A 13611-nucleotide genomic window follows, 5' to 3' on the forward strand; every position below is an offset into this window, starting at 1 on the left:
GAGAAAAAAATGTATATGTACAACTAAAGTAAATTCATATTGAAATACTTGCCTGAAAGATTGAAGCACCGTACGGTGTACGCCAAGCATTCAGTAAGTTGTCCTTGCCGGTGGAGACAAACCACTTTCCGCAGGAGGCAAAACGCAATGAGAGGACGCAAGAGTCATGTAGATGTAGCTGGTATTTGTCGGACTTAGTGGCGTGGAGTACTTCCACATTTGAGTTCTCCATCCCTACGGCCAACCATTCCCCAGTCGGACAATAACCGAGAGAGAATATCTGCGAGGTAAAGTCGTGCTGTTGCAATTGTCTGCCTTCGCGAAGGTCCCACGAGCGCACGGTATTGTCAAGGCCACCAGTCCACAGTTTGGACCCGTCGGCAGAGATGTCGATGCAGGACGCACCGTCCGTATGACCCTGGAACTGCCTCACCAACGTCTGATTCTGCAAGTCCCAAACGGCAATGTTGCCATCGCTGCAGCAGCTGAAGCAGACCTTGGAGTCCGGAGAGATCGCTAAGGCGTAGCAGGCGGGTGCCGACGAAGTCAACTCCGCTTTGATTCTGGGCGTGGGACTCGCCAGGTCCCAGATGCTCAGTTGGCTGGCCTCCCCGCCGACTATCAGCGTCCTTCCGTCAGGCAAAAGTTTCACGGACCTGAGAGATAGAAGACATGTCTCACCAAATTCCTTCCTCTCCCTTAATTTTGCTATCAAAATTATTACATAGAATGTTAATAATACTGAAGAATGCGTTATAATCTCTGTAATCTCGGTAATTGTTTTCGTTTAGATTTACATAACAATGCGAAAGAGAAAATAGTTACGTTTCTCCTTTTCTATAAACAAGCTCACTTTAGTCATCAATCGATTACTTGAGAAAAATATAACTTTGTTCATACAGCTTATTCTACTTCTATTTGATCACCCTTTTCAAAAGATCTCTTATTGAAACATAACAGCAAAGTATTCTCACCTAATGTAATTGTCACGTTGCAAACAGTCCAACTGCGAAACTGGTTTTACGCTGGCACTGCCGACACTCTGACCGATATCCCAAACCTTGACGCAACCCTTACCGCCGGTGTAAACGTATTTGGTCGGATTCGAGATTGTGACGGCGCAGACCACCTCGCCGTGAGTCAGGGTATTAATCTGACGTGCGTGACGCGGGATGCCCGGTCCGATTAGAGCGTCCGAAGGGAATGGTACGGGCTGTAGCTGGCCCTCGCCGTTCATGTGATAAGAGTACGCCCTGTGAGAAACGGGTATGCGTAATATATTTCATTTGCGCTCTTTATTACAATAAAACGCTGGAAGAAGGGATAGAAACGGAAGAGAAAAAGGATCTAATTGTAAGAAAGCTTCATGCATGCACCGTAAATTGTCAAATTACGTACGGTTTGCCGCCTGCGATGTTGCTCAGCCCGTTACTCGCTGATATCCTCATGTGACTGTCAAAACCGAGCTGCGGAAAAAGGTAGAATTACTCGGTATCACGATGAGTAAAGATATATATATATATATATATATATATATATGTATATATATGCGTTCGTTTGGTTCATAAATGACTTTTAAGGGACTCCTAATTTGTATGTACAAAATAAGATAGGTTCCTACTATTTAAGAGAATTGAGCAAAAGGATATTTATAAATTTTTAGAAATAAGTTTAGAAGCTTAGTAAAAGACATTTTAGTGCACAACATTTTCTGCAACGAAATCTTTTTTACCTAGGCTTCTAAGCTCATTTCTAAAAGTTCACAAATATTCCTTCATGCAATTCTTAGGGGGGAGGGGACCAATCTTATTTTGTGTGTATAAATTGCAGAACTTTTATATTAAGCAAATATATTGTCAAGTTAGATTTTGATCAGTAATATAGAACAACTTTAGGGTCCCTTTAAGAAACGTCGATCTCGATGATGATTTGCATGAGTTTGATTGGCATGAGACTCTAATTATAGTTTAACTCTAGGAGGACTTTTTTTATCAGTCGAATCATTAAATATTCCCAGCAATTTTAGATTTTACGTTGAAATTACATGGATTTGTAATATTCATACGATACAATTGGAAAAAAAAGTAAATATTATCGTAGACACCTTCTAGAGTAATAATTGATTAATAAAGCGTGATAAGGTGTAAGGAGTTACGGGGTCGTGAATCACCATAGAGGGCCTCGCGTATGGCAAGTTGCTGTATGGCGAGGGCGACTGCGGCGGCTCATTGCCGCGGGATGGCAAGCCCTGATAACCCTGCGGTGGCGTTTGCTGCGACGATGGCGGATGATAGACCCGCGATGCCAAGGGCCCAGGGATGCCGCCCATAGTTGGCGTACAACTGCGCGAGCCCCTCGCCGCCGCCACAGGTGTACCCGGCTTGTCGACCTGGTGGCGAACGCACCGTGTTTTTGCACCCACTTTTGCAGACGCACACTACATCGCAATCGTACTAACAAGCTCGACCGCGTGTCAATCCCTGACGAATACGTCGACAGCGTGTCAGCCCGGTCGAAATGAAGCGCGATATATGAGTAATTCAAAGAAAAAAAAAATAATAATAAAAAAACATCTGGCGATAGTTCGCGAACAGATTGACTCTATATTCGTTTTGGATGGATTGCGAGAGATGAAATTCTCGATACATTAGGCGATACAAAGTCACGACTGGGCCAGGTCGCAGCGCCGAATAAACTTACTCTCCGCGAGATCTTACATCTTTACTTTTCAGAGACGGTGTACTACGGGCGGATGAGCTGCCGCTGCGCGATGGCGGCCTGTCTTTCACGGATGCCGATCCCGTGCCTGATGCCGGTCCACCAACGTGACCCGGTGCGCCCAGCTTCTCCAGGGTGCCGTTCTCGCGTGGATCCGAATGCTCTCCGTTCGCGTGCGGGGATGACGCCTCCTTTCGCATAAAGATATATTTTTTATTTTATGCAAACGCGTAGATTATATATTGAACTTGAACAAGAATGTGATTTGCGAGCCACAACTTTTTTAACTTTTAATGTCTCAAAATAAACATATACTTAGAAAAAAAAAAAAAAAAAAAAAGAATTTAAATCAAATTTTTCAAAATTTCTCTCGACTAGATAATTTTAATATTTAAACAATAGTTAAACAAATGTAAAGACTGTGAGTGTGTAAAATCACTTTGACTTGCATACAAAGTGATTAATAACAAAACTTAAAATTATTTTTAGGTAAAAAAAGTATATTATATAATTATATGAGCAACATATGCTTGTGTATTGACACAAAAATTAGACAAATTATATATTTTTTAATAACAATTTCTTACCTCGTTCGCCACATCGACAACCAAGTCCTGATCGCTCTTTTCAGCGTCGCTTTCCTGAAAAGTTGGAAAAGAAATGACATGTAAGACGATGATAATAACGAGGCGCTTCACGTTTCACGTAAGCGTCGAGTCGGTGGTTGATCGATATATCAACAAGCTTTTGATAATGCATCTCCCGTCCGAGCAACTCGATCCATATTTGTGTGTCCTATTGGAGGATGGATCCTCAAAGATGCATTATCAATCTTGATATCTCGTGTACTCGCACAACTCTCCGATTGTGCTCTAACAATAAGTTAGCGGCAAACGCCGTTAGAGACACGACTAATGAGCTCTAACACTACGGTATCCACGTCAGCTCATGAATATGTAATCCAATTCGCAGAGGTTTCTCAAAAGTTTTATGAATATCAACTAAAGATGCTTAAATACTTGAACGGAAAAAACTGTCTTTTTAATTCACTTTGAATGTTTTCGACAGACCTTGTGGCGTGCCTAAAGTTTAATTCGTACAAAGCGTAATTAAAAGTTGTTGCAATTACTTAAGCTATATTGTTAAATCATTATTCACGAAACAATTTGTACGACTATCGTGTACAATGTTTATCTTATATCAGATTATATCTGTAACAAGCTACCGTTATTATTTCCACAAATTTGCGTTCACGTGATACGATGTAATGTATACAGAGTGGCCCATTTAAAATGTAGCTGCTTGTTGCAAATTCATATTTTTTCATGAAAATAACTATGTGTTTTCTTTACGCCAATTGATTTCTCTCATAATTTCGTACATAAAAATATTGAGGTAAAAATAAAAAAATAAATCTAAAAGAATATAAACTATGAGATATATTTCATAGTGTATTTATATAAAATTATGTCACAAATTAAAGGATTCGTCGACGCAGATATCCCAGTTGATATCAGCATATCCGAAGAATCATTCCACAAGATTCGAATATTTGCGCTGCAGGATTTCAGATTTGCGTCTGGATGTTTAAACTGAAGAGGTGAATTCAGTAAACCGAAAGAAGAAACTTTTCTATTTAGCACTTTGCTCAAATCTCAAAACAAGCGCTTTCCCAAATCAAAATTTAACCCTTTGAGTCACGAATTTTTCTAATTGTCAGTATTTTATAAAATTTGGTATGTAAAGGTTTTTGGGGTCGCTGATTACGAATCCGTTGTCAGATTTTCAAAATTCAAGGTGACGGATCCAATATGGCAGACGAGATTTTCAAAATTTTACTTCCGCCATAATTGAATCCCTATATTAAATTTTGGAAATTAAATATTTTTTCCTTTAGATTCAGATTCTGCGATCTAAAAAAAACCTTCAGAAAAAAAATTTTAAAAAGAATACGACTGTTACTTTTAATTTAGAACAGAAAATATTGTTTTTTATATATTTTTTATCAAAAAAAAAGGAGGATTTAACAAAAACAACACGGTGGAAAATTCTGAAAAATACTTTAGAGTGTACTAAGATTATAAAAAAATTGCCGTATTTATTGTCATAATAGATTAGTAGAAAATGCATTTTTTCGTAAAAAAAGTACAAATTTTGACTGTTTGTTTATATATGGTATTTTTGCAATTAATAATTAATGACTGTTCATATTTTTTTTACACTTATTGATGTTCTAGAGACTCTGTAGAAACAAAAAATCTGGTATTTGTTGATAAAAAAAAGTAGTTAAAACAATAAAAAAACTACGAAAAAAAGGTGGGTCTCTGGGTGACCCGCTGTGACTGAAAGGGTTAATAAATTATTTGTACAAAACATTTGTACAAAATCTTTTTCAATGCAAGCTTTGGTTTCCGTTGAAGAAATATCAATGCGTCATTTAAAATAGGTCACCCTATATACAAATATACGTATCGCGTACGGTTAATTTATGTGCGGCATTTATCTAGTAGCACTACTTATCAGTTATCTTTCACCTCGTAACAAGAACAGGACCCTTGCTTCACTACCGTTCCGTTTTCTCAGGACGTGACGCATAACGAGCTCAAAGCAGGGCATGCGATAGTAGGGTTGCCCGCCTAATAATGTAATATCGCAAAGTATAACGGCTCACATGGATGCAATACGCATCGTACGTACGTATGCATGTACATACATACATCAAGAGGTGCGTGAGATTGTGTGCGAATGCGTCGTACACGGACGTGTAAAACCACCTGTGCGCGTCGCGGCGTTTTAAATAATTCAGCGAGCGAGTATTTAAAAAAATTTTCTCTCCAGCTACCACGTGCCGTCTAATGCGATCCTACCCGACGTCCCAGCGTGTGCATAAATTACATTCGGCTGTGCTCCGCGAGAGAAAATTGTTCGCGCGGGAAAACCAGAATTGAGATGGTGGGCTAATATAAACTGAGGATAATTAAAAGTGACGTCTGCAGTACTTTTTTTCTTATTGTTAGGTAAATTTTTGTAAGACAGCTGTATATTATTTTTAAATTATTAAATTATACTTACAATTACATAGTATTTTACTGCGTACGTTTGTGTTATATATCGAGCGACCCCTATGTTTTATAAAACTCTCTTAATATATATTTAGAAATTATAAAAATAACAGCAGTATATAAGAAAGTATAATAAAAATAAAAGATATATAAATTTCTTATAGTACACATTCGAAATAGAAATTTTGGTGAAGAACAAAATGCGTTCTGTTCCATCATCATTATCGGGATCGATGTTTTTGAAGGAGTATCTCTATTATCCCACGTCACGACAGCCAGAGGAGATAATCGGAAAATAGTTTTTGCCAAAGATAGCCCCGGATGGGCTTCCGAGAAGGAATGATCATCAGCGCGTTAAATGGGCCGCGTGACATTAGTCGGGCTACTACGAAATCGTAGCAATCTGATCGCCCGATATATTCTTGGCAAGCTCGGGAGGGATGTCCCGAGCTGCTAGAGACACGCAATAAATTTGTGTACGAATGATGAGCTTGGGTAAATAGAGAAGGCAGTGTGGTATTGATTTCAGTGGTATATTACTCGGAGAGTGGCGAGCGAGTAGCGGGGAAAGGGGACGCAAAGTGGCGTTAGAGGGTAGCGACGGAGGAGCGCGGTCGTAAGAGAGGCCGTGGGAGGGGGAGGGTCGGGAGGGTGACCAAGAGAGGAGGAGAGAAGACCGAAGGAGACGAAGACGGAGGAAGAAGGAGAAGAGGTCGGTGGGTGGAGACTGTCTTCCACCCCTTAACCCGCTCGTTCTAGCGTTAAATATGATACAAATGTTATCATCCCTTCTATTCCGTTCTCCTGGTTCCCACCCGACAACTGCGGCGTCGGCACACGAACCACGAGCGACCATCCTCACCCCCCTTCCCCGATTCTCTTCGTCCCGATCTCGTCCTTCGCTTCCGTGCCACCGCGATTCTCTCTCTCTCTCTCCCTCTTCTCTCTCTCTTTCTCTTTCGCGCGCGCTGTTTCCTCCGCCGACCTCTTCCCTCGTTTAACCCGGGGATAGCGCGGGGATGACGGTATTAAGGGCAGCTCTATTATTCGACCACCCAACCACTCGACTCTTCGCCTCGAGAATCCTCGAATCCTTTTTTTTTTTTTCTTTCTTTTTTTGCTCCCTCATCCGCCTCCTTCTCCACCACCTCGGCTTGTTCCTTCCTTCAAATCCCCTCGCCTCGCCTGTCCTTCGTACTTTTCTGTTACGGTCCCTCCGTCTCTCGACTCCTCTATATATTCTCCCTTTCCTTTTTCTCTCTCTCAGAATCCTGTGCACTCTTCTCGTTCCGCGCTAGCCGTCTTCTATCGAGGTCCTCTGTAAACAAACGCACGAGAACGAAAGAAGAATCGAAGGCCTTTGCCCTTGTCTCCTCATCCCGCCGCCGCCTACTACTACTTCTTCTTCTTCTTCTTCCTCTTCCTAGTCTCCTCTACCGCTGCACTGCTGACTTTCGCAAAGTTAAGCGAGTGGCTACGATGGGAAAAGCAGCGTGTCCACTCACGGACGGGAATGGAATTATCCGACCATGCAAGAGCTCGGCTGTTGCGTCGCATGCAAAATCCGTCGCTGATTGCAGGAATATCATTTGCACATCGGCGTTTCATTCTTTCGCATAGCGCAAACTTGCATAAAATTCTCATGCAAATTGACCATTTTTTTTTTTTACTTTACATTTTATACCTTACCTTGTAAAGTCTTTAATATACCTAATCTAACACAATCGTGTAAACGTATTTCTTGGCGACGTAACTAAAAAATTGATTTTCTCCAGACATATCATATTGGAAAAAATAAAAAACAATGATATGATACATATTTTCTATGACAATTTTAATAAATTGAAATTTGTATGGCGTGTGCCACAAGAATCTTTTGATGTCAATCTCGGTGATACAAAATACGTATGATAGAGTGCTGTGTGTATTCGGTCCAGGCGACGACGCGACGGTAAGCATTGTCCCATAACTTTTACGGGGGCGACCGCTTTTATGTTTCGAAGCGAGGACGCAGCGGAAATGTATTAAAGCGATTACGTGGCACGCACGGAGAATATACACAGAGGGACGAGAGACGACGTACGGAGAATAAACTCGCTTGCCGACAACAAAAATCGTCCGTCGCCGAGAATGGCGGTAGGTCAAAGGTAGCTCCGTTATAATGAAAAATAAAAAATAAATAAATAAAATAAAAAATAACGGTAATACACATTTCTTTCTACTCCAAGAGCATACAAATCATACACACATTCTGCAAGAATATTAAAATTACGAAATATCTTTTTATATTCAAAATTGTGGAGATGAAAATCATCGTAAGTTGCTGTTGTAAGCTGAGTCTAAAGAACATACACACGATTATCGGTAATGATGATGCTGATGATTATCCAGTGAACTGACTTCGAACTGGTTCTAAACTATAGCTGGACTCTGGCAAATACTCTCTTCTTAGTGTAATAGTAATCTCGGTTTCGGACTTTACAACTCAGAATTCATTTCCTAGAGAGTCCCGTTCAGAAACCATGCTTTGCTGAATACGCTCCTTAATGCACTCTTAATGCGGGACTTGTACGCGGGTCGAAAATTAACGAATTTCGAGAAGACTGCAAGCTGAAGATATTTCTCTTGTTTGCGCTCTCATATTTTTTTCTCTTCGCGCGGCAACGGGAACGGCGAGAACGTATTAAAGTGTTTTTCCAGCACGGAAAGGCGCGAGTGGGTGAAAGGGTCACCAGGAGGAGGAGGAGGAGAAGGAGGGGAAATGAAAGAAAGGGAGACGAGAGAGTACAGATGAGAGCGAAGAAACGGAAGAAAAGGATGGCAGAACCGTTGACGGAGAACCAAGCTGTGGAAGGGGGTTTAACTCTTGGGAAAAATGGTCGTAGGGCGAAGAAGAAAATAAAGGGGAAACGGTTCGTATGAAAATGTAATTAGGGGAAGCGTGGAAAAGCTCAGCTCATTGCGGCCTCCACCCTTTTATTCCGCCACCTTTTCTCGCTTCCTCTCCGGTTTCTCCGTCTCTCTTTCTCTCTTCCTCTTACATTTCTCTCGCATTATCTCCGATCTTCTTCCTCTTACTCTCACCTTCGCGGGAATCGCACTCGTTGCTATCAATTATAATTCATTAATTACGGCGTGCGCGCCGATGGTGACATTTATCGACTCGAACAAATTTTACGATATAACTATTGTGATCGTGTTTATTTCACCCTTCCCTCGCATTAATTTTTGTTTAATATTTCCCTTGAACAATTCTTATTATTATTTATTTACGAAGTTGCAGTAATTACTACAGATCAGCCGTTGAGCGGATAAGTAGTAAAAGTCATTTACGATCAGACACACATTTTTTTTTTAAATAATAGAAAACTCAATTAGTTTTATTATACTCTTAAATTTCACAGTTTGTCTCTTCAAAATAAAATGTAGTATAGAATAAAGTAGTAAAATAATATCATATATTGTATATATATTTGCTATATTAGAAGAAAGTATTATACTAAATAAAATACTCTCTTATCACGTAAATAAGATACTATAAAAAAATGTGAATTTTTTTTAGGTACTTTAAGTGCTTTTATCTCTTAAAATAAAAAAGTATACGATTTGTTTTCATGATTCAGATCTTGCTAACGCAATACAAAGTAACTGACGTCACAGACAGGTCGATTTCGAGACGTACTCGACGACGGTACTCGATGTCCATCGTCGCGATGCGACATTTTACGTCACAAAAATCGTTCGATGGTAACGTTTACCATCTCTCGTTCATTTTGCGGTCAGGTGCATACGCATTCCCTTTTTCATTTCCTCCCCCCTCCCTCCCTCCCTCCCTCCCTCTCTCTCTCTCTCTCTCTTTCTTTATTTTTTTAGACCGCAGTTTGCACCTTTCTATCGGCGATCCTTTATAGCTCGTAAATGTTTTCGGCATCGCCGCTGTGTTCGAAAATTAAATTCGAAAGTGACCAATAGCCTTGCGCCGCGAGAGTAAAGGGTGGCAGGGGAGAAGCGAGACGGGGAGATACGCGGCAGCAAAAAAGGGAATAAAAGGCGGAACAAGCAAAAAAAAAAAAAAAAAAAGAGAAAAAAGAGAAAAAAGAAAAAAGAAGAGAGAAACGAAGTTCGAAAGAGGGTAGAAAGGGGTGGGAGGGAGGACCTTCTGCTCGGCGAGAGGATTTCAACAGGCTCGTGCATGTCGTTTTTCCACGGTGTGGAAATTTACGGGGCTCCTTAAGCTCCTTCCGCGCCGAAAGCACATTTGCTTCTGACATCCACAACAGACTCCCCCCTCCCCCTCCTCCCCCGCGCTTCGCTCTTACCTCCTCCCCGCTCGCGTTTCGCGCGCATGTATGGGGCGTTGGCGTTTTACTAAAAGCGCCGTGTCTTGCGACGAGAGTCATTTCTCCGACACGACGCGTACTCGGCGACAGATATTGCGCCCTGTTACATCTAGCGATTTTATTTCAACTTTACTATTTCAATTCTTATATAAGTTTTTCTTTCCTTCTTCAATTACTTACGCTAATGTCTTGGAATAAGAAACTATGTACAATCTCGTATTATAATTTCAATGCAAGAAAGTCTTGAATATTCTGTAAGATGTAACACTCCTGAAATTTTTTCCGAAATACCTTCTGACTTTTCTTCTCCTTTCTTTCTTTCTTTTTTTTTTTTTTTTTTTTTTTTCATCATACAGATATACCAACTAATTCTGAATGTTCAAGATAAAGTGATACATTTGTCCGATAATTATTTCATAAAAGCAAATTACAATCAGTTTGTATATAACAAAACGCGACGGGATCGTTCAAGTGTGCTCGCGGTCGTGGCCACCAACATCGAATATTCGTGCCTCTGTTGAGCCGAGTCGTAAATCCACTTGTTGTTATGCCAAGCAGCGTGAACGCGGCACCGAGCGCGCGATATTAAACTTCCTATTAAACGTTCAATCAGCGCGTCCTTATTGCCCGCCTCGCTTTGAACAGTATTCATAATTACCTCCGCCGAGCGAGAGACGACAGGAGGTAGAGGTAGAGGTAGAGGTAGAGGTAGAGGTAGAGGAAGAGGAGAAGAAGGTAAAGAAGAGTACCAATGATGATAACTCGATCTTTGTCAAACGATCGTACTACAAAGAATCACAACGACAGCGACGATAATGTCGTTCCTTTCTCGTTCCTTTAGCGAGTCACCCTTGATAAAGGGCCCCGGCCCCAGGGTGGTCCGAGTCTGTCCCGGACGTTATAAAGGACGAAAGAAGCATTCTCGAAAGGTGCGAAACGGGCGCGTGCACACATACACAAGGTATCGCGAGAGGGGAAACCGGGGGGGGGGGGAGCAACGAGGCGAGATGGCAAGTCGGAAAAAGGGACGCGCGCTCACTCTCTCGATGCGTTGGGAGGTTGAGGAGAGAGAGGTGGAGAAGAAGGAGGTGGGCCAACAGGAGGCGTTAGCTCGGGATACGCGGACTCGTCATACAATAAATACGATATTTGCACACCCGTTCTACTCTATCCCACCCCCGCGACCCAACTCCATCCATCCATCCATCCATCCATCCATCCATCCATCCATCCATCCATCCATCCATCCAGTCATCCATCTCGCGGTACAGGAAGGTGATGGAGGAGAGTGAGAGAGAAAGGCGGCAGTTGTCTCTCTCTCTCTCTCTCTCTCTCGACGTACAGCCAGGTTTCGGTGCCGACATAGAGCACGGAAGGGAGCAAAAAAGGGGATGGGAAAAGGGACGAGGGTGAGCAGGTCGCGAGAAGAGGGAAAGAGAAGGTGCTCGGATGGGTGGTGAAAGCGTTGGTCGGTCGCGGCGAAGGGACGCGAAGCTTTGACGCGAAGCGAAACGGTGTGGTACGTAGTGTGGTGCGTAGTGTGATGTAGTATAGTGTGGCGTGGTGTGTTGCTGCTGCTGCTGCTGCTGCTGCTGCTGCTGCTACTACTGCTGCTGCTGCTGCTACTGCTGCTGCTGCTGCTGCTGCTACTGCTGCTGCTGCTGCTGCTGCTGCTGCTGCTACTACTGCCGGTGGGCGGACGGAGGTTAGCGATGGTATAGATTTTTATGTCTGCGAGAAATACAAAATGATAGATATAAACCTCCTCGCCGCGTCCTCTCTCCCTTTCTCGTTTCATCTATCCATCTATCTGTCTCCCATCTCTCTTTTCCCTCGCTCCCTCGCTCATATATATATATATATATATATATATATATATATATATATGCATCTCCCTCGCTCGCTCACTCACCCTTCGCTCGTTCTCCACACACTCGCCAAAGGGTGGTACACGGAGTAGTAACACTCGTGTACACAACCGCGCGCGACCATACGCGTCCGTGCGCGAGATATACACACGTACATGCGCGTTTCACACGAACGACGGGGGAGCCGACCGTACAACTTCACCTCGCTTACAGAGGAGAAAGAGAAGGAGGAAGAGGATGAGGGATGGTGGATGGGGGTCTCTTTCCGCCCGGCGCTCACGTTTTCCCACACCCCCGCGCGGTCACCCCTGGCCCCCGAGAGCAGCCGCGAACCTAACCTAGCTCTCCTCCGTTCCCCTCCCCCTCCCCTTCCCCTCCCCCTCTTTTAGTCCGTACCCCCCTTCGAAGCTGTACATTGAGCCACCTCCTCCCCCCGCGTCCCGATTCCCTGCGGAAGCTCAGAGCGAATGTTTTGTCATCATACCACCACGCCGCCCTCTCCTCCCCCCAATTCCCCGAGCAGCCACCCCGGTCTCCTAGCATCCACTCTCCCCCTCCTTCCTCCCCCGTGCCGCCGCCCCTCTTTGCCCCAAGGCGCCGTGGCAGATACACTCGCAACCACGTACACACCTCGAAATTTCCGCTTAGGTATCCCAAGTGCTCCTTGTGCACGTGTACGTGTACGTTTTGTCGTCAACGTCGAAGGGGGCCTCATTTCGACGCTTATGCGTGTGCGTATGACGATACAGGAAGGCGCCAAAGCGCACCGATGCACGCTAAAGTGCGCACTTGCAACCGCGTGTCAATTCACGGGTATTTCTTTGATTCAAGGTGCTTTCTTTTCCCGATGTACGATAATTCACATTATTATTACTCAAAATCAAGTGCAAAAATATGCGTTTAATAATTTTCAATTGAGATTTGAGAATTAATTATGATTTACACTGTCGTTCGTTCGCAATGAGCGCAATAAGATTGTCACATTAAACAACATTTTATTTTACTTGAGAAATGAATAGCATTGCTAGAAAATAATTTTCTATGTCGATACAAAAACAAATCGATAAACATAAAATCAGTTTCTAAAATAGGGTTAAAAGTTGAATTATTTTAATGTTACAATTTTGAATGTGTTATGATTGCATTATATACAATGTTTTGTGTTATCTGGACAAAGTTATCTAGATAATCATTTAGATGCAATTGTCTTCACCTAGATAGATGATAATATTTACATATGTAGAGATAATATTTATGTATTATAAATAATAATGGGATGGTACTATTTTACATTTTTATCTTACATAGAGAAATGTGTTATCTTAAATTATTTAAGAGATAGAGGCTGCATCCAGCATAATTCAGCCGTTAGTAAACGTTTTATAATTCTTTAATATATTTGAGTCTTACATTTAGGTCCAAGAACTAAGATCCAAATGTATTAAAGAATTAGAGAAAGCATTTATTAAACGCTGAAAGATTCGCCTGAATTACAATATATATAACGATTATACATAACAATGGTTTTCATTTTTTCCCTAATTATTTTTTTAAAGCAATGTTACTTTAAAATCATCTAGATAAGATGCTTTATAAATTGTGTTCTATTATCTATTAGATAAC

At 42.1% G+C, this 13611-nt stretch overlaps 1 protein-coding gene across 5 annotated transcripts in view; it reads right to left on the reverse strand.

Annotated features, from left to right (window-relative positions):
- Gro (TLE family member transcriptional corepressor groucho) overlaps positions 1-13611 on the reverse strand; it is a 77239-nt gene that overhangs the window by 3631 nt on the left and 59997 nt on the right. For 3 of the 5 annotated variants that reach the window (XM_072890771.1, XM_072890773.1, XM_072890775.1), the window contains 6 exons: positions 3306-3359; positions 2718-2909; positions 2171-2389; positions 1399-1466; positions 975-1253; positions 53-656 (listed from right to left, as the gene is read on the reverse strand). In XM_072890771.1, coding sequence (XP_072746872.1) covers positions 53-656; positions 975-1253; positions 1399-1466; positions 2171-2389; positions 2718-2909; positions 3306-3359 — 1416 coding nt within the window. The remainder of the gene's footprint in view (positions 1-52; positions 657-974; positions 1254-1398; positions 1467-2170; positions 2390-2717; positions 2910-3305; positions 3360-13611) is intronic. The other 2 variants (XM_072890772.1, XM_072890774.1) reach the window with 2 other exon arrangements.

The sequence above is a fragment of the Anoplolepis gracilipes genome, chromosome 4 (genome assembly GCF_047496725.1).
Source record: "Anoplolepis gracilipes chromosome 4, ASM4749672v1, whole genome shotgun sequence".
Classification (NCBI taxonomy): domain Eukaryota; kingdom Metazoa; phylum Arthropoda; class Insecta; order Hymenoptera; family Formicidae; genus Anoplolepis; species Anoplolepis gracilipes.